This window comes from Hesperophylax consimilis, chromosome 9 (assembly GCF_061612785.1).
Source record: "Hesperophylax consimilis isolate HC1 chromosome 9, BYU_Hcon_1.0, whole genome shotgun sequence".
Taxonomy (NCBI): domain Eukaryota; kingdom Metazoa; phylum Arthropoda; class Insecta; order Trichoptera; family Limnephilidae; genus Hesperophylax; species Hesperophylax consimilis.
The window spans coordinates 25,340,884-25,363,809 of record NC_142844.1 but is presented as its reverse complement, the minus strand read 5'-3'; the positions used below and the strand labels follow the sequence as shown (position 1 = coordinate 25,363,809).

Sequence of the window (22,926 nt, the reverse complement as noted above, 5' to 3'; positions counted from 1 at the left end):
GAAATCAGTGCTATTAAAAAAAAATTAAAATCGCCAACTTTTTAACCGCCTTTTTCATAATAAATATAGTATCAACGTAATACATCAATGATCAACGTATTAAAATTAAACCAAATTAAAAAAATATGAAATTATACTGTTTAAAATGACAAGGAAAACTGACTCCTCAACACGAATACTTTTGCGTGCATATATATGTAAATAAGCACTGTTGCAAGAGAGAGTTCTTTGTTACTCAAACGCTTCGAAGAAGTTTGCCAGTCTCGTTCAGTCTTCGCTCCTCGAAACACCTTCGTTTGTATTTATGAAATAAAAAATAACGCATTATGGACTTAAATACGTAAACCTGTTAGAGAATCCCTTATTTAAGACCTGGAGATTTCTTGTTTAGTTTTTGTTTTGCCACCAAAGGTAAACCCGTTTTCCCGCGGATTTGGAAAGTGACAGTTTTGTTGGGACGTTTTCGCAGTGTGTTCGTTGCTGCGTTTGGTTTTTTCCCTAATCAAATCAAAATGGTTTTACGGTCTACAGGAAGTTTGGTGTCCACAGCAATTATTCTGACAGTATTTTTTCTTCAAGGTATAGATTAACGATATTTTATTTAGAACCAATTTTTTAACAAGTACCCACTTATTTTTACCTAACCATTTATTTGACAACTCTGCCATAAGTTACCCCAAGGTGAGAGGTGCAAGATACTCCCCCTCTCTTACCCAATGCCTTGCTGAGAAATATATTCATAGGTCCGTCACTTCTGGATCCCTAGATTCCCGTGTCCATCCCAGAATTTCCTCTCCTCGCTTTCCTTAAAAAGACCCTCTTCACAGCATCCATTATAAATATTGATAGATGAATTAACGTTTCTGTTAACACTATTCAAGTTAATACCTTATCCTCAAATGCGCAAAAAGAATTGGAACTTAACTAGTGCAGATCCGTGAAAAATTACGGGATATGCTGTTACCAACGTGTACTGATGTCTCATCTAAACGTGTTCCACTATTATCTGGATAGTATTAGCGCGGGGACTGGATTTGATAGTTTACATTCGTTCTGCGCTTTGGGAGCACTGGAAGTTAAATTGGACTATTTCAACACTTCCAATTTTAAAAAAAATCAATATCAAACCAAAAGTTCTAACTTTCATTGAACCGGTGTTATAGACAGACACAATATCACAACCGAATTTTTTTTTAAGTGTGTTTTTTTTACTTATAAAATATATCTTTTTATATAAAGTGTACATCTATTCTAAAACTACTATAAAAATATTCTATTACCTACGTACTAATAATTTGGACTTCACAACATTAAGACATAACCCACGTATAATTGCAAGACTTTTGGCTTCCTTAACATTTAAAGGGAGTTCATTGAACATTTTGCAACCTTTAAAATAAATATTGTTTTGTGTTGCCGATAAATTTGTCTTAGGAAGCATAAAACCGTTCCAGCTTCTCCTAGAATAGCCATGGACTGTACTATTAATACTAACACTTTAGCATATAATCTGTTGACATTTTATTTTTTAACTTGAATATAAATACTAGGGCATTATAGACCTTGATAATAACATTGCCACACACTTAGATATATATCTGCTACAGCACAATATAGACCTAATACCTCTGTTTTGAATTATTTCCATTATTTTAACTTGCGTTTTATAGCTTAATAAATAAACACTTGTGCAGTAGTTCAGGTGGGATGTTACAGGATACTACATGCTATTAATAATCTTTTTTCTGCGGGTTATATTTATTAAATTTTGATTTTAACAATTGTTTTGTGAACCACCCAAGGGGGACGAGTCGGTTTAGAAATTTTCGCATTTTTACTTCAATTAGTCACATATTTTTCAAATTCTACTGTACTGTATTTACCAAACCTACAAACATCAGAAAATATAAAAATGTTTTCTGAAAATCGGAAGAAAAGTCGTGCCACGCCAATGTAACATAGTCTCACGCAAAAAAATAAAATATTTTGAAAGTCATTTCAACCATTCCAAGTACCTGCCTTGCCTCATTGATTAATTTATCGTAATATTCTCACATGCCCGTAAACAGTAAAGACAATACAGGTACAGGTGAATCTGGGTTACGTGCTGTGTTCATTGAACTTCCTGTAGAAGGACTCGCCATGATGATTTTCCGTGCATGGGTAACCATTTGTTATTCCCAGGTATGCTATTCGATATTAAAGTGGGCAATAACTTGTACAGTAATTATTGAGTGAACAAACGTTACATATTGCCTAACGGCCTTTGGCTACCAGCTAGCACCCTTGAGATGGTTTCTTACAAAATCGTTGGTGCACGCATTGTTTGATAATTCATACGAAATATTATTAAGTAGATCGGCCATGTCGAGTAGGTGATTGTGCATTTGAATTTGGAATCGATAGGCTCCCATTTTTAGTACTAGTTGCAAAAAATCAGTCAAACAACGTTATCTACAAAATGACATACCGATATTGGGGTATTTTCGCAAACTATGAATACCTTAAACATGTGTGGACGAGTTGTTTCGCAGAATTTGAATAATTCATCAAATTTCAATGTTGATTTTCAAGTTCTGTGAAGGTTTTATCCAAGTTCTGTTACTATTCAGTTTTGTGAAGCAACTGTTCAATAATGATATAATAATATAACATAAATTAGAACCTTCATATAACTTGCAATACAACTTTGAAATTTGATGAATTGTTCAAATGTAAAAGACTTTTTAGGCGATTAAATGCATAAATAAAAGGGAATAAAATAATTCTGTGAAACAACCCGTCCTTAAAGTTTATTTTTCAGATTATGATTATCGTACTAAAAATATGCAATTTTAATGTTTTCATTACGTTATTATTGATTTAAAAAAAACGATATAAAACCGCACATTCCGAAACGGTTCCAACCAACTGGCTAACGTTATTGAGATATAGAAAATGCGGTTCCATGATTGCCACTCAACACTGACAATTCAACACACCTTTAAAAATTGATATAAAATCATTAGAAACGATGAAAAAAATAATTTAAACCTAACCTAACCTACTTAACCCAGTTAATAAAGTTTTTGTTTCATCACTTTCCATGACTTTATATAATTTTTTAAAGATGTGATGAATTATCATTTTGATGATAAACCCCGCGTAAACCGCCTGACGTAAACCCTGCCGAATTCAACCATAAAAACGAACATGTCGTTTTGGCGGCAAATCGAAAATGGCACATTTTAAATCGTCATGGAACATGTCATCGTCAACATAAACTATCATAATTTTTGTCTTAATTTTTTTCGGGAATCCCTTTTGAATATCCATCCAATAAATTGTTGTTCCAATCAGCATCAGCAATTTGTATTTAAAGTTTTCTGTATTGATGCTATTATTTGATATTTCCCGAATCCCCCGGCGTTGCCCGGGCTTCACGCATAAATTTTCGAAATCTAATTTTCAAAGTGACTTTCCTGTTTTTTTGAAGGCCAAGTATGGAAAATTTGAATAAAACTGCATATTAGTATACAAATTAAATTCACGCCACAGTCACTCTTCTCTATATAAATATATATTAGGCGAAGATCCCAGCGTTGCCCGGGGATTATGCAGAAATTTTTGAAATTAGATGTAGACTAATATTTTTTGACATGTTTTGAAAATGAAGTATGCAAAGTTTCATCAATTACTATCAAAATTCTGCTTTTACGGATGGGCGCAAAAGGCGCTGGGGTGGTTTTTCTAAATCTAATGTGGACTCAAATCTGAAAATAAAACTATAGATTTATATAAACATTAAATCCACGTCACCACGACACTCTTCTTTGAGTTAATAGATTCTGTTTGAAATTGGACACTAAAAACATTCTGAAAACTGAAACAAAAAAAATTGGAAAAACTTATCGCTGCATACAAAAGAGGTTAAGCAAACAATTTATTTTCCGAAGAAAATAACTTATTGTACCTAATAACTAATAACATAGCTACAATAATTATTTTTGCTGTGATGCAGGACGGAGAATACATCATTAACAAACGATTAGAATGTCGAAATGGTTAACTTTATTGTGTAAAGGTAATCATTATGAAAAATCTCATTTTTTATACACGGTGACCGGAAAGTAGTACTTATAATATAACGGAAAACTGTCAAATGCGGGTAAGTACACATTTTGCAGAGCTTTACGACTTTATTATTTGCGAAGATTCAGCTCCGTTCATCTCAAATCTCTAAATAGTATAAAATAAAGTCGCTATCCGCGTCTGTCTGTTTGTGCGCTTAGTTCTTATAAACTAACAAACGGTAGGGTAGCAAAATTGTCGCATCTGGGACTCGGAAAATCCAAGATTTATTATTGAAAGCCTCTCTATTCTCAACGTGTGACTGTTTGGTGCGGTTTATAGTCCGGCGGAATCATTGAACCTTACTTTTTCGAAAATGAGGCTGGAGCAACAGTTACGGTAAATGGATTGCGCTATCGAGAGATAATTAATGATTTTTTTATGGCCGGAATTGGATGGTATTGATCTGGACAGCGTTTAATTTCAACAAAACGGCACAACATGCCACACAAGCAACGATACCATTGATCTTTTACGATTGAATATCAAAATAACTACATGTGCCGACTAGGAATACAAGACAAAAATATAACATTCTTCTGTAATACATACTCGACCAACTATCAGACACACTCACTGACCAATAGGATGCATGATCTGGGCAACAAGTATGGGGGTGCTATGGATTTATTTATTGACTCCATATATAGAATTAAGCATAATCTACACCAACACTTTGTTGAATCCTACAAATTAGAGTAGCGTTGGTAAATTAGTTTTAATGATTTGTCTTATATGTAGTGTTGTTGTAATTTCTTTTTTACTTTATGTTACTCTTACGTTTTACTAATATTGCTTCATATTTTGTAAAATTTTCTCATTATACTTGTAATCACAATTTTACAAGGGTGTATTTTTTACCTTCTTTACCTTCTTCTGAAAATCACGTTAAACGCCATCATTATAATATGTGTTTTGCATAGAAATGAAAATCCAATTCATCAATGTTTTCAAAGCTTCCAATCGCTTAGCCACAAGCTTAGTTAACCGGTAACGAAGCTTTAGATTAACCGGAATGGTCAGCATAGAAAGCTACTGCGGAGATTCATCACGACATAAAGCAAGAAACTCTGTGAAGGTGGATATTAGAAATCCCATGCAGCCTGTCTGAACACATTTCTTTCCACCTATCTGTACACGGTGTATGGACAACCAAAGTTGAGGTAGTTTTTATTTATTGAAGAAGTTTTTATTTTCTCTTATAATAAATCAAACCAAAAACTTCCTGAGAAATCATAAGATTTGTAAGTAGGTACTTAAATACCTACCTACTTAATTGTAAACCAGAAATATTTTATTTTATTCAAATAAGGAATTATACAATTTGTTTAAATAAATCTCACCATTTCAACGTCAATTCTTTTTTTAAACTTTCTTTAGCCCGTTAGGTAATAATATATTGATAATTTTGATTGAAAGCTCGCCGTAAGAACCATGATCATGCAAACTCGGGCAGGATAGAAGGTAGTATCCACCAAGGCCACCATCTTGAACCGGAACGTAGCAAACAGACAAATGATGGAGTTAAAATAGGACTTGGTTACGCTCAGTCAATTACTTTAATTATTAAAGTCGCAACTGCTACCAACCGTCTTAAGCCAGTCGGACTATGGCATCCCCAATTAGAGTAGGTATGCTGTGAGGCTGGAGCAACAGTTACGGTGAATGGATTGCGCTATCGAGAGATGATTAATGATTTTTTATGGCCGGAATTGGATGGTATTGATCTGGACAACGTTTACTTTCAACGAGACGGTGCTACGTGCCACACAAGCAACGCAACCATTGATCTTTTACGATTAAATATCAAAATAACACCTCTTATTGGAAAATCCTGTATATAGGTAGACTGGTGCAATACGTGTTAAAAATTGGCTTTTCTGCTTCTGGGCTACACTTATTTAATCTTCGAGAAATCACTTTAGCCCTAAATCTCCTCTATCGCTCGATGTCCGTATTGTCCGTGTCATTATTGATTGAGCTCCGCTGTTTTGATGTGTCCTAAGTACTTGACCTCGGACTTTTCTGTTATTTTCCTATCGTTTAGGCTGACGGGTAATAAATACATTTGTAGTGCCTGCATCCGACTTAAATAGTACCTGCACCATATACCATACAAACGCGTTTCTACGCCAAATAGTGATCACGCACTTAGCTCAATGCCAACGAGTGGCCTCCTTTCTTAAATTGCACGATTTTTAATATCCCTCCGAAAGTTTAATTTATTAAATCTGTTTATACAGGATGTTCGTCTCAGCTGCAGCTGCCCCACCCCATCAGGGACGCCCTATACCTGGGGAACCAGAGCCTGTTGGAGGAGGGGAACAGCCCCGACTGCGTTTGGAGAAGGGGGGCTGACAGGGACGCCTGTCCCGACCCTGACATGTTCTATACCCTGTACACCCCGGAGGAACCCACCACCAAACAGAGGGTAAATCAAACCAATAATATACCGCATCGTCTCTGTCCAGCGCTCAGTATTTCTTTCTGATACCTATCCGGAGTAACCTTATTTATATGAATACCACACAAGAGTCCGTATTGCTCCTAACCGTCTGAAGTCAATTAGTCGATGTCATCCCGTATGTTGTGAGCATTGTGAGGCTGAAGATAGATGAGAAGGGAAGGAGATGTGGAAGAGGAAGGTAGAGAAGTACATAGCTATCTAGATATGGTCATTTTAAGTGACGTTTCAATTCAGAATGGTGGTCCTACACAAGGGCGATATTGAGGGTATCGGACCCCACTAAAGATTCAGCCTCGGTAATGCCGGCTCTATGCAGGCACAATTGGAGCAGTTCGCTCCAGGGGACTACTTACCAACAGAGATGTGCTTTATTTCAAATAAATCCATTTCAAATGGAAATGCAAAATGGGTATTTTCCATTTTGCATTTTAAATGCTTTTCTAAAAACCATTTTGCATTTTGCATTTTAAATGCTTTTCTCAATGCATTTTCCATTTTAAATGCTTTTTTGCAACATTCTTCCTACTATCTCCACTCATCTTTTTTTCATAAGCCCCAAATATCAGTCGGTCCTCAACCTCGCTATGAGAGATAATTTACATTTGTCAAGTTGCTCCCTGGTAGAAGCCCTGGCAATTGAGTGATACCATTACAAAAAATACTGCTTCAAATACTGAACATGGGGCCATAACGCTGTAATATTAAATGTTAGATAGCAGTTTATATGTTTTTACGTTGGCAACATTAGTCCCGCGCAATTTTTTTGTGGTTTCATAATCTGTAGTCGTGGTGTTTTTGGATTTACCATCATGTATAATGTTTGTTCTACATTGATGTCCATTATTAAATGACAACATTGTTTAAAAATTCTATATTTATTTTAATTGTTTGACCTGAGAAACCATTTTGCATTTTCAATGCATTTTTAAAATAGGTATTTTGCATTTTGCATTTGAAATGCTTTTCTAAAAACCATTTTGCATTTTGCATTTTCAAATGGAAAAGTTTTGACCCATTTCCATTTTGCATTTCAAATGGTTTTGGGTACCCATTTTGCACATCTCTGCTTACCAAGGCACCAAGAAGCCTGATAATAACATAACACCTAACACAGCGCCCTTTAGGTTTTTACTAGCACCACGCGCAGCTTGGCTCATGGCCGGCCTTGGACCTCGATAAGAGGGGGCATTATAGAATATTAATTTATGTGTCTTTATATCTTATGTAAGGTCGGTTGTCCAGTTTTTTGTTAAAATGATTTATGTATGAGACCTGTTTAGTTATTTCAGTATCTACACAGAGGTATAAAGACGGTTGTCCCACGACAATGTAAAACTAAGTTAGGTCATCATAAAAGGTTTGGTTTCCCCACAATGTTCAAAGGAAAAATATCACTATTTCCTCTCTCATGAGCAATTTCAAAAATGTGACAATACACCTTTGATTTCTGAGGTACAGATATTATATTAATTTTTCTTCGTCATTTTTAATTGGATAACATTTGCCTTGGATTTATGGAACATCAAATACATTTTTTGTCAATATAAAACCAAGACAAAAACATTTGTTAATATTCCGTCCATGAGAAGTAACACACGGTCGCAAAAAATGTCAATAGAAAATTTCGAAATCGAACTTTATGCATGCTTAAATGTTCTTTATGAACACGATTTCATATTAAAAACAATGTATATTATTTATTTTTGAGAGACTGACCGCATCAGGTTTTTCTTGTTATCCAAACCGCATATGTTTTAATGTATTACGTTACCGTCAGTGTCGATCAACATTTTCGTCGATTTTATTTTCAGAAAATGTGATTATTGCTCATTCTCAAACTGTTGGTTAAAAAAATTTACTAAGGTGGAAGTGTTATGTTATTATTTTGTCAATTTTATTTTGTATAGATTTTCGATATGACTAATTCATAACAAAATAGAATAATTATGCACTTAATTCTAGTGTTGTTAGCACCAAAAAATTGTGTTAGTAATTTCCTTTCAAATTCTGTAATATTAATGAATTCCGATAAATGCAATATCAGCCTTGTGATTCCTGTTCAGATTACCAAAGACGCTAGTTTGTTGATTTACTTCTTCGATGAATTATTTTCGTCTTGCTGTTAGCAAACATTAACGAAGTAAGGTAGGTTTATTTTACACATGGATTTATAAACCTAATGAATATTTCTTAATCAATTGGGACCTCTATTTTCCCACTGATTGCCCCAGTGGTCCACGCTCATAAATGCGAATTATATAAATTTCAATTCTCGTACTTAGGACCTAAATTATTTAATATCATTCCTAATGCTTGGAAAACGAAAAGTACAAATGTTTTGCGCAAATTGGTCAACGACTGGCTCCTTGATTTAGGGAGGGTAAAAAGTGAAGATATGTTGATCAATAGATAATCTCATTATAAAAAATTATAAAAAATATATATGTACATTATTGTCAAAACACTGAAACATAATTTTTTAAAGTACATACAATACAAAAACACATATTTATCACCTCTGAACACAATTGTCAATTCTGTATTAATCTGTACTTTATTTATCAATGCTATCGATTATTTTCTAATCATCCAACTATATTATAAACTACCCTTCCCATTTTTTCTACCTTACAACTCCTGTGGTGATCTGTCTTTTTATAACTACTATCTGGCTGTTATTTACTTTACCGGTTTTGTTTTATATTAAGTACTAAATTATAATATGAACTAAACTTGTCAATTTGACTGGCCTAAAACAGGATCCATTCCTAGTTGGCTAGTCAAAGTTTCCGCATGTTTTATTGTATGATTTTTATGTGAAATAAATTTATTATTATTATTTACTCGACTGAATTTTTAGTTGTTGGTGTGTTTGTTATTTTTTTAAACTTTTTATCAATGCTCTGTTTTATTGTGGAACCGAAATTAATATACAAGAATCAAAATCCTTAGTCCTTTTCTTAAAAAAGCTAGTCACTTTTAAATGATGTTTGTTTACAGGTGGACCTAGACAGTTCAGATTGGCTGAGAGGAACTAGCTGGGACTCGAGCCTGGAGACCATACTGCTTATCCACGGGTATGCCGGAGGAGACGACACGCTTCCCATCATCGTACTTAGAGATGGTAAGGCTTTTATTATTTCCTCAAATTCTATTATCTGCTTTTTACTTTATTTTGATCTATAGAATATGGGCCGAAAATAGTGGTAGATACCTACATGTACATTCTCTCAGTATCGTCTTGGTTTCAAATCGACAAACACGATGATTAGGTCGACAAACATGAAGAAGAGTAAATCATGATGTAACACCAATGCAACAACCAACGGTCCGCCTCAGAACAGGAATCCCTACTGAGGAGAACTGTAAGTATACAAGTTAAAAATAATAATGTATTTGATCAATATGCTATTTGATCACAGTTGGACAAAGGCGAGTTCAAGCATATGCTATATTAGTCCTCCATCATTGAAAAGCAACATTTTCTCTCTACAGTGAGGAAAATTTTAACGAATTCATACTCTCAAAAAACCTCTCCAAAAGCATGTCTTATTTTATTTTGTAATCGAATCAGAAAAAGCTTCGCAAGAAGATTTTTCAAAGTTAAAGAGTTTTCACCAGAGACAACTAGAAACTTAACTTTTTGTAAGCTTATAAAAAGACCCGCCAAAACACACAATCTGCTGATGCAAGAAATACTACGAATGTTTATCTATATAATCGTTAAGGAAAATGTATAAGGTCTCCACAGAAAACAGTTATTTGGCTGTAAGTTTTGAAGTTCTGTATAAAATACGTACTGCAATTTCAGGTATAACGTTCGAAATTGCATTAAACAATTTTTAATTTGCACCTAATTACAGACATTTTGGTAAATACTTATTTTATAAAATTTAACAGACAACATTGTAATCCGCATATTATATAGAATTTACAGATATAACTTTTTGTATCTAATAGTGCTTTAGTTAGCAGACTACAAAGTTACATATGTTTAGGGCCATTGAGTGCTGGGCCAAGATGTGTTCTGCCAAAACTAATTTCAGTCCTGCCCTACCTATAAAAAGTACTTATCTAAATAATTCCACGAATATTACAATTTCACAACCATTCACGATTCAACATTCTGCAATGTCTACTTCGTATAATTTCTCTTTGGCGCCCTTGAGTAACCTTCAATGTTATATCTTGAATCGCATAATCTTACATAATATGGTAAAACACACAATTTCACATCAGGTTTTGTAAAAATAAATTGATTATTTTTAACGAATTACATAATATGCACTGCCATGAGTAATAGTTACTGAAATGAGTGACGTTATCGTAATATATATGTCATATGTGACATGGAGTAAATCACTGCAATAATTTAGTGTTACAAAATCGTTTCATCTTGCATGCTACAAATGTGAATGTTAGAAAAAAGGTGATTTAACTAATAAAACGTTAACATCCAGTAAGATTGTACTTAAAGTAGGTAGGTACCTCGTAGGTAGTCATTCGAGCAAGAAGCTAAACGCGTGGTAAATTATTAAATGATTGCAAAACTCGTCGCGTGCATTTTGGAATCATTATGCATGTTACGGCGTGTTTTCGATTAACACCATTAGTGTTTTTTATTGTTTGTTTTTAATTACTCATAAATAATTACATTGCTTATTAAGTATTACGATAACGATAGAGTGGAAGATACTCCCAGTCCCAACCCGTTGAAGAATAATAATTTATAAATATTGCATATTATACGAGGATTTGTACGTTCGTAGGACGTTTTTATCACAAGATTGTATCTAATATATTACTAGAACTTGTACGTTTGTAGGACGTTTTTATCACAAGTTTGTATCTACTTTATTACGAGAACTTGTACGTTCGTAGGACGTTTTTATCACAAGATTGTATCTAATATATTACTAGAACTTGTACGTTTGTAGGACGTTTTTATCACAAGTTTGTATCTACTATATTACGAGAACTTGTACGTTCGTAGGCCGTTTTTATCACAAGATTGTATCTAATATATTACTAGAACTTGTACGTTTGTAGGACGTTTTTATCACAAGTTTGTATCTACTATATTACGAGAACTTGTACGTTCGTAGGACGTTTTTATCACAAGAGTGTATCTACTATATTACTAGAACTTGTACGTTTGTAGGACGTTTTATCACAAGTTTGTATCTACTATATTACGAGAACTTGTACGTTCGTAGGACGTTTTTATCACAAAAGTGTATCTACTATATTACTAGAACTTGTACGTTTGTAGGATGTTTTATCACAAGTTTGTATCTACCATATTACGAGAACTTGTACGTTCGTAGGACGTTTTTATCACAAGAGTGTATCTACTAATTACTAGAACTTGTACGTTTGTAGGACGTTTTATCACAAGTTTGTATCTACTATATTACGAGGACTTGTACGTTCGTAGGAATTTTTTATCACAAGTTTGTATCTACTATATTTCAAATGAATTTTTAGTACAAAAATATAACGAAAATAATTCAGCTTAAGACAATATACACGTGAGGATTTTTATTAGATGATAACGATAAAACTAATACTAAATTTGTGTTGAGCTATAAATGTAATTAACGTAGTTAGAATAGTTTACATTACTCACGTAATAATTAAAAAATATTTTAATACTGAAATGGAAATATAAATCAAGAGTTATTTTAATTGTAGGATTTGTGATGCCGAAAGTATTTATAAAATATTTGCCTCGAAATCACATTGCCTTTCAAAATAATGATACATACTGCCAATTTTCAATATAAAATAATTATATTTTTTATTGACAAATTAGAGGTATATCAGAAACTTACCCTTCGAATAAACACCGTTAGTAAACTTGAAAATTGAGGTGTCAAAAATTTTAACAAAAGAAATACTTTTAAAATAAAGAATTATTACTTAATTAAAAATAAAATATGTTTCTGATTATAGGTATGTAGGTACCTACTATATCGTTTGTCTGAATTTACAAAATCATCAGTTCCAATTTTGACCATTTCAATGAAAACTTTACAGTTTTTTTTGGAGTTCATAGTTACACCGGAATATTTCACATCACAGACAACCGAAATTAATATGTTTAGTACTGATATTAACTAGTCGGGAATTTCCCGGGAACCTCAAAACTAACATTCCCCAATATTGAGGGTTACACACTCGCTCACTCCGGGAAATTCGTATGTTTAATACTGAGATTAACTATTCGGGAAATTCCCGGGAACCTCACAACTAATATTCCCCAATATTGAGGGTTACACACTCGCTCAAGCCGGGAAATTAGTATGTTTAAAACTAAAATAAACTAGTTATGAATTTCCCGGAACCTCACAACTAACTTTCCGCAATATTGAGGGTTAAACACTCGCTTACTCCGGGAAATAAGTATCTTTAATACTGAGATAAACTAGTCGGGAATTTCCCGGGAACCTCACAACTAACATTCCCCAATATTGAGGGTTACACACTCGCTCAATCCGGGAAATTAGTATGTTTAAAACTAAAATAAACTAGTTATGAATTTCCCGGAACCTCACAACTAACTTTCCCCAATATTGAGGGTTAAACACTCGCTTACTCCGGGAAATAAGTATCTTTAATACTGAGATAAACTAGTCGGGAATTTCCTGGGAACCTCACAACTAACATTCCCCAATATTGAGGGTTATGTATGCAAGGTGATTTATTTTCTTTGAAAAAAACATTTGATGTCAAGATATTCTCTTGAAATCGCTGGTGGTATAAAATGAACAAATAATTTGAAATTTAAAAAAAATTCTGCGTCGTCTCAAAATTGGCTCGTACGTTATTTCTGTAATAATGTCTACTTCTATGAAGCAAGCCGATACCGGAATGTGTTGTATAACACCATTGCATAATATAATCTGTGATACTTTTTCTCGTCTGGTATACTTTACAACTAACGATTGTAAAAAGTGTACCAGTCGTCAGTGCCCATATTATGTGTTGCACATGACTTGCGAATCAAATAACAACCGATAAGTTAACACATTTAAATTTTATGAAATTCGTAGGGGTTATATATGTATTGTTATATCAAAAAGATTCGAAGGATATATCTAAAATTTACTACTTTTTTCTAGCATTTGTTTGTTTCTAGCGTTTTATCTAGTATTTATTTGCCTTCTGAAGGAAAAAATATGTCGTACGAAATAATTCAAAATTCCTTGAACAGAACTGCATTATATTTCATATTTAAATTTATTTTGTTGTCCGGAACTAGTGGTACAAGAGGGAAATTGGTGATTCTGCACTAGTTTCCGGACAGTGTTAAGGCGAAGCTTAATGCTAAATCACTATTTTGATTAATCTTTATGACGAATTGGTGTAGGTACATTATGAATACTAAAAATATGGTTTAGATAAATTGAAGGTTATACTATCGTTTCCCTTGAGTAGAATACAAATAAAAAAATAAATTACTCAATAAAAAATATAAATATCAACTACAAAAAAAACTTTTTTTCAATAGAAATGTATGAACGCGTAAAGGAACCAAGTAAAAAAATACAGTATTATAGCTAAGATTATTTGTGACAGTTTCACTTAATCAACTTTTTTGCTTTCTTGTAAAATTATTTACAAAATAAATAAAAACCACTTTTTTGCTTGAAATCGAACATTTCTAGACTCGGTTTGTCAAGCGATTTTAATGCCTATTACCTACAATATAAGGTATTCCAAGAATATACACATTTTTAGCTTGTAGCTTCTTAGATGGTTTGGGCATGTAGAGCGAATGAGCGAAGAAAGGAGTGTAAGGAGAATATACGATGCAAATGTGAATGGTAGCAGAAGTCGGGGACGCCCGAGGAAGACATGGCACGACCAAGTGAATCAGATACTTGAGTCGGGCCATGTCAAGAGTCAGAACAATAGAAGAGTATGTATGAGACGATGTATGAATGTGAATGAGGCAAGGAGTGTGTGCCAAGACCGAGTTGTTTGGCGGTCCGTCCTCTCTGCCTACTCCTGCGGGGAAACGGCGTGATGGTTAGTTAATTAGTTAGTTTAGCTTCCACTAACGTGATGGAATTGCGACGATAATATTGTTAATTTTATCAAACTCCTTAAAATTGAAAGCATACAATATGCACAGCACGTGATAAGGTGATGAAGAATATACTGCAAGTGAAAAATACATATACATACATTTATAGGCAGTTCCGTATTTACTCGAAAGGCACGCGGGGCACAATCCCAGAACTTATATATAAAAACAATAACTCATAGTAAGAAAACAGCCCATAATAATAGTGCAGAAACATTTTTTAGGTTTTTGTTGTTATCCTGAATGCTTTTGGCTTTCAAAGGAGGCCCCAAACTCAGTGCAGGGTCGGCCTTCTCTAGCGACCCACCCCCTCTCACCACGGATACGAAAATGAGAGGGGTGCAAAGTCAGTGTGCCCAGGGGCCCTCTCACGGCTTAAGGCTGCCCTGTAAATAGGTATCGCAACCAGTGAACGTGTTTGCAGGCAATGGATCTGTCATAAATAAACCACTCACGCATCTGTTTATTTGAACGCGATACCTATGATTTGGTGCACACTTATACCGCCACCAAAATAGTGAAATATATATTATCTAGTCGCATCATCCGGAATGAAAAGCGGTGTAAGAGGCAAGTGTCTGATGGTAAACCACCAATAAACACTTGCGAACTAATAAATATATTCTTGTTTTATTCCAGCGTATCTGCGCACCGGCAAATACAACGTGATAATGGTCGACTGGGGGCTGCTCTGCCGCCCGCCATGCTACGTGGCCGCCGTGCACAACCTGCGCTCAGTGGCGCGCTGCACTGGAGCCATGGTGGGCCGCCTGCTGCAGCAAGGCCTGCCCGTGGCCACGCTCACCTGCGTGGGTCACTCGCTGGGGGCGCACATCTGCGGCATCATGGCCAATTACCTGCCCTTCAGGATTTCGAGGATCATAGGTGAGACACTATATCTCTTGAAATTACATCTAACAGAAAAAAGGTCATCAAGATACCTCCATAGTCGAGCGGTCAAGACAAGTAAATTTTAATGAATGAATGTGTTATTTCATGTAAGGAACATGTGTTTAAATGTATGAAAGAGAAGATAAAGATGTAGGAATTAGACAGCTTGCTAGGGGGGTATGTTATAAATATGTTCGATTACCTCATTACTTACTTTCCGAGATAGTAGTAACTGCATCCTAGTACCACTTTGTAATCTTACCCACAAGAATTTAATTTGATTACCCATCACAGTAATGGTCGAGGGGTAGGACTCTCGACTAGCAAGCTGGAGGTCACGGGTTCAAATCCCGGTGTGCGCAAGTAAATTTAATTGTTATATGTTTGTGTTATTTTACAAATTACTCAAGTAAATAAATATATAGTATATTTGTGACACGTTACAGAGTGGAAGATACTATCAGTATCGCCCTGGCGTAATACCTTCATTCAGAATTGAAACGTTGCGCGTTGCTTGAAATTGCTTTGGCCGAAAAGATAAATAGAAAATTTGGTGATCGAGCTTACCTATCTCATAAAACGAGCAGTCGTCACATTTCAGATATTACATATATTCATATAAAATTATATACAGCATATTAGTGTGGAACATTCCAGTGTGGTATATACTTTCAATATGATGAAATTATCTACCACATTTCAATAGAGAGGTATTTCAATCTTCCGGCATTAATGTTAATCATGATTATATGGAGACATCTCCTCAATTAGACTCTAATAACGATTCAATTAACTCAATAGAATATTTTTCTCCTATTACATTTAATGAAATTGAAAAATATATTGATAACCTAAAACCATCCAACTCTAAGGGAAATGATAGCCTATCATGTGATACATTAAAACAAATAAAACAACATGTATTAACGCCATTACAACATATCTTTAATAAATGCCTCAAAGATGGTCATTTTCCAGAACAGTTTAAAATCTCCACTATAATACCTATTCATAAATCTGGGGATACGCATAAATTAGACAATTACAGACCAATATCCCTTGTTTCAAACCTATCAAAAATATTCGAAAAATGCATCAAATTTAGAGTCATTGAACACTTAGAAAAATATAAAATTCTATCGAAAAACCAATACGGCTTTCGTAAAGATCTAAGCACTGAGGATGCCATATATGAATTGACAAAAAATATTTATACATCTATCGATAAAAAAAAAGAAATGTCTTGCCATATTCCTAGATTTAAGAAAAGCTTTCGACACCGTTAATCATAATTTACTCATTAAAAAATAACTCAACTGGGCTTCAAAAAACACACACTAAAATTACTATCAAACTATCTTAAAGACAGAACACAAAAAACAAAAATTGAGAATAATTATAGTTCAGAAACACAGATAAAAAACGGAGTTCCGCAGGGAACTGTTCTTGGCCCGATTTTATTCTTAATTTATATTAATGATTTATGTAATTTTGTAATCCCTGGTAAAATTGTTTCTTACGCAGATGAGACGGCAATAATAGTAGATGGTAATAATTGGACAGAAACTTTTTCGAATGCAACTGTATGTATTTCACTTGTTTCAAAATGGTTAAAATACAACAAACTTGTCTTAAACTACAGCAAAACATTTTACTTACCTTTTTATAAAAACATCAAAAACAAACCAAAAGACAACCTTAAAATTAGAATCCATAATACAACTTGCAATCAAGAAATGTGCTTCCTGTGCAACGAACTCGCTAATGTCAAAAATATAAAATATTTAGGAGTATCAATAGATATAAATCTTAATTGGAAATCTCATATTAATCAAACCACTTCTAAACTAAGATATCTAACCTACATATTTTATAGACTCAAGGAAATTTTAAACGCTGAAAAATTGAAAATGATCTACTTCTCCCTGGTGCAATCTGCAATCACTTATGGCATAATAGGATGGGGTGGTGCACCTGATACATTTATTAAGCCTCTACAAATAATTCAAAAGCACATAATTAAAGTCATATATAACAAAAATAAAACATTTTCGACCGACCTATTATACAAGGAATCTAAATTATTTAACATTCGTAAATTATTTATATTACAAACTATGAAATATCTATTTAAAAACAAAAACAATTTCAAAATAAATGAAAACAGAATGAGCAAAAGAACAAATAATATATTTTACACCCCCCAAACCAATACTAAATTAATGCAGACGCATAGCAGTTTCATTGGTCCTCGTACATTTAACCTTCTACCACTACAAACTCAAATGATAAATAAAAAGATAGAATATATTAAAGAGGTAAAATTATGGCTGATTGACGCAGATATTGAAACGCTTTTACTATAAATTTATTTATCCTTTCTACAACTCACTTGCTGAAACTTTATAAACTATTGTACATAATGTTTTCTCTTTACTTTTTATAATAACTATAAACAAAAAAAAAACTTTTTCTACTAATGTATATTATACTTTAGGTACTTGAAATATAGTAATCGTTTTATATTACCCACACTCAGGCAGTCAGTGCCTTAGTGGGTTTTCATTTCTTTTGTAAACTATTTGGTATTATATATTATGTTATTTTATACTATCTATTAATATGTATAATATGTGTAAAGAAATGAAAATAAATAAAGTAAAAAAAAAAAAAAAAAAAAAAAAAAAATAGGGAGAAAAATCAGCATTCAGAATTGAAACGTTGCATGAAATGGCTTTAGTCGTGTTTGGTGACCAGATCTTAATAGCCAAGTACTTCCCCACCTTACTCTGCACTATTTCCTTCCCCTATCAACTCACCCAAATGCAAACAAGGTAAAGAGATGCAACTGGTTCGCAAATGGGACGTTTGGTACTAGTATAGTTATTAGGTGTAGTTACCTTAGTAGTTTTGGTAAAGGTTACGAATTCCGCTTCACAGTAAATATGGAATGTTTACTTTGAATTAATACTTGAATTTAGTTATATTATTACTAAAAGTTACTATAAATGTTGGGGAACCTTTAATAACGCCTGCTCGCGTGGGGACGCGAAAGGGGTTTAGAGTTATATCCCAGTTTTCAAGTAGTCTGTGTGCTACGCTAGGTTTGTATAGACTGGTTTGTGATTTAATTCTAATACATATTTTCCATGTTATTTCCTGTTACAAAAAATTGCCCCTTTAATAACGCCTGCTCGCGTCCCCTTTAGAGTTATATCCCAGTTTTCAAGTAGTTTGTGGGCTACGCTAGGTTTGTATAGACTGGTTTGTGATTTAATTCTAATACGATATTATGAATATAATCCAACTCTTGATATGAACATAGTCGCCGTCGGCTTCGACTATAACGGCGCCGCATACTAATTGACATATCGCGTAAGTGACTTAATAAACGAAATTAAAATTAAAAGTGTGTATTTTTCCGTCTCCCCCGACATAATAAATCATGTTTTGAATTAATAAAGCTAAATCTATTTATTTGAAAGTGAAATATTGCGTATTAAGAGTGAAGCGGAATAAGAGAAAAATAATGTAGTTTTTAGTGACCATATTTGAATAATCGCTGCATTTCTTTTGTATGTAGACACATATTAATCATATTCCTACTGGTCAGGTTTGGATCCTGCCAGGCCACTTATCCGTAACACCCCCGCCCTGCGTTTAGACGCAGGGGACGCCCTGCACGTCCAGGTGCTCCACACCAACGCAGGCCACTACGGGGAGGGAGGCCGCCTGGGGCACATGGACGTCTGCATCAACGGAGGGCGCTCGCAGCCCTACTGCAGCAACACGCCCAGTCAGTACTCCATCTACCCGTATCCAATATTTTAATAACTAACCATAAAACCGTTTCTCCACATGTCAAATAATTGACTGTCAAACAACTCGGATTTGGAACACTCTCTTGCTTTATTCACATTAATAAATCGTCTTACACATACCCTTCTGCTATTCTGACTCTTGACAAGGCCCTACACAAGTATTTGATTCACTTCTTGCCATATCATCCACGGGTGTCCCCAATTTCTTTTACCATTCACATTAGTATCGTATACAGGATGTATCGGTACGTACCCGACAAACTTTAACCAGCTATTCTTTAGCACATTTTGAGTAAAAAATGTAATGAGCAGTTTGCTGTCGGGTAATTTTTTTTAAATTAAAACATAAAATCCACACTCCGTCACTGTTATTGGCATTGTTTCTCGTGTTCAACAGCTGTTACGAGCAAGTTTGTCAAAAAGCGTCCTCGCTCTTTCATACACACTAAATAATAATAGTTAAAAATGAGACGAATGGTGCCATGCCATTTCGTTGTGATTATTCAACGAAACTCGAATAAAATATTGCCAGATGGGTTTTCAAACTTTGACAAAGGATAAAACATTGGTGACATGTGGTGAAAATATGAATAGTAAACTTTTATTTTAAAAAATGTTACCGGACAGCAAAGTGCCAATAACATTTTTTACTCCAAATGTGCTAAGGAATAGCTGGTTAAAGTTTGTCGGGTACGTGCTGATACACCCTGTATATTCTCCTTATACTCCTTCTTTCATCCGCTCTATATGCCGAATATATCAAAGCTTTGCTATCTTAATTTACTCGTTATGCTTACCTTGCATTCTTTCCGAATCCCCACATATGTATTAACAAGGTCATACATGGATTTACCACACATACGTCTCAGTGATTTTATTTCTACAGCATTCAGATTACTTGCATCCTCCCTCTGGAGTTATTATTTCAAATTACTTAATGGCGGTTTGAAATTTTCGTGAGTAGAATTGTAAGATTGAAAAAATACGACATCATTAATGCGGTTGTAGCTGAAAATGATTTTTTTTTTGTTTTAAATTTAAAAAAATATTGTATGAAGTTTTTTTAGTTTCGGGATGTTGTGCCTTTTGCTTGCCAGCATACCAGCAATGTGTTTTTTCTTTGAATATTGATATTGGAATAGTTTTAAGAAATGACATAATGCATGTAGGATTTTAACACCTGTACATTTATTACCCACGAATTAATCATTTAAATATGTATAAGTAGACTATTTTAGCATAATTTTTTTTTCTCCATTATTTCTGGCTTTCACCCTTCAAGGGTGTTCCTGGCCATCATTTAAAATTATTGAGAAATGAAAGGTGAATTTAAATATTAATTTTATTTAAATAGGCAAATTTCAAAATTATAATGAAAATTGGAGTCGAGTTCAGACTTAGAAGAGATGAGATGTTGAATGGAGGGGAGGCAATTTTAGATAAGGCTTGATAGAAGAGAGGATATTTGTTTAGAGAGGGACAACCAAAAAATATGTTATCTAAAGTTCCCACTTCTAGACCACAGAATTTACAATCTGGGGAGTCAACGACGTGAATTTTAAAAAGATGGGAAGGAATGGAACAATGTCCGATCCTCATTCGAATGAGTGAAGAAATTTATTTTTTGGAAAAATGAGGGAATTGCTGAAACCACGGTTTTGATGGAATAGTCCTTTGTATTGAGGCATAGCAGGCTCCCTTGGAAACAATTGAGAATCCTTTTATAGCATCAACCGCAAAAAATAGGCAAATATTATAAAATACAGTGAATGTCTGGAAAAAAACTATAATACGATAAATTGTGTCATTTTTTAAATTCTTATTAAGCAGGAAAACTTTTCAAGTGATAACTTCGTAAACGAGTTTCACTTTTTATTTAAAAAACAATAATGTATAACTTTTAATTTTTTGTAATTTATATATTCCTATGCATACAAATGGTTTATACATTTATATAACTACATCATGCAATGGAAGATTTGTGTTTTTGGAATCACGTTACAAACATTGAATGACGAACAGTACATACTTATATCATGTTATCCCATCTAATTATGCATCAATTTAAAAAGGGCAAAATTAATTCAAGATTTAGGTACAAATTCAGTAATTAAAATGATTCCACATTTAAGAAAAGTGATTTTTTACCTTACCTAACAACAGAATGAGGATAAAATTTATTTTTGCTCTTCCTTTATTTATTTTTTTTTATCTTATGAACCTACCAATTATTTAATCATGTTTTTTTCGGTTGCCATTTAAAATTGAATCCTTATAAACATCTGTGGATGTTCCACTTAAATCATAAGCTGAAGTTCAAATCTATATGAAAATAACAAGTTTTATTTATTTATTTATTAGATGAGCCCCTGTGTAGTCATATTTGGTCCATCTGCTACCAAGCGGAGAGTCTGTTCAACCCCCAAATGGCGGAGCCCTGCGGCCGGCGGTGCCCCATGGGGGTCTTGCCCCAGGCCCCTTCACCGGGGGCCCCCTTGCTCATTGGACAAGCTGCACCACTTATGTAAGTATTGATGGATACAAATTATACACACATATTACTAATCAATGTCCTGAAAAAATACAGAATTATTTTTAACAGCTAAAACTATCTCAGAGATTTGTGATTTCAAGAGGCAATACATTGCCCAATTTTACAACTCAGATTTTTTTTTACACAAGGTCAAAAATATGTTTTTTGGGCTTTATGAATAGAGATAAGCGATAAGCTCCTTGGCTCTCGATCCAGAAGATTTTAGTGCGGCATGATGTATTTTCACCTCATTCCAAAGTGATTGATTCTCTCTTATAATTATATAATTTATTAATAAATTGAATACCACCTCAGCCGATTTCCAGTTACATTAAATATTTACTTTTAATTGTGGTTGGTATTTTTTCTTACAGGGCGTTCGGAACCTTCTGCGTCCGCAAATCCACGGCGCCATTCTGCCCCTCCGATGAGAACAAAGGTGTTGGGGACGATCGGTGCTGTCTCACGGCTTCTGTGAACGCCGGCTCCATCAAGAACAATACCCACTACCCCAACCCCCTCCCCCGCCCACCTCCCCCAATGCGCATTCCACTCCACACCCGCCCCAACTCCATCAACAGGATAGGCAGGTTCAGACAATCAAGACAAAGGGCTCGCTTTGAGAAAAACAGAGAAATTTACGCAGAACAATTTAATGATGATGAAGAAAATTTCAATGATTCGCAATAAGAAAAAAAAAATTGTTGTTTTTTTTTCAGGGCAATAATACTTTATTTTAATTTATGTTTAGAATGTAAGAAATGTATAAATCCTGTTTACACCATAAATATAATATAATACAAAAACTCAAAACGTAAAAATGAGATTCTTGATGCGCATAATAAGTGGCGGCTCGTGATTTCTGGGTGTTCTAGAGTGCTAATATTACAAAAAAATGGAATTATGTTGTTTACCCCACGGATTTCCTGAAATTCTTTATACAAAAAACCGAATTTTAGAAAAAAAATCGTTTTCAGCTACAACAACATCAATAATGCCATTTTTTGTAATA

At 34.1% G+C, this 22,926-nt stretch overlaps 1 protein-coding gene across 1 annotated transcript; it reads left to right on the top strand.

Moving 5' to 3' along the window:
• Positions 1-289: 289 nt before the first annotated feature.
• LOC149421104 (phospholipase A1 member A-like) lies at positions 290-22,604 on the top strand. Its single transcript, XM_089635164.1, has 7 exons — positions 290-579; positions 6,354-6,541; positions 9,578-9,701; positions 15,309-15,554; positions 19,174-19,356; positions 21,743-21,905; positions 22,289-22,604. Exons 1-7 carry the CDS (start codon positions 513-515, stop codon positions 22,602-22,604), a joined length of 1,287 nt encoding a protein of 428 aa, XP_089491290.1. The 5' UTR covers positions 290-512.
• The last annotated feature ends 322 nt before the right edge of the window (positions 22,605-22,926 follow it).

What these genes read in the sequence shown, in the direction of transcription:
- LOC149421104 (XM_089635164.1), top strand. Translation starts at nt 513, where the DNA reads ATGGTTTTACGGTCTACAGGAAGTTTGGTGTCCACAGCAATTATTCTG. An exon ending in GACAGTATTTTTTCTTCAAG is followed by an intron (nt 580 to 6,353) that starts GTATAGATTAAC and finishes CTGTTTATACAG; the next exon opens with GATGTTCGTCTCAGCTGCAG. An exon ending in CTACTGCAGCAACACGCCCA is followed by an intron (nt 19,357 to 21,742) that starts GTCAGTACTCCA and finishes TTTATTTATTAG; the next exon opens with ATGAGCCCCTGTGTAGTCAT.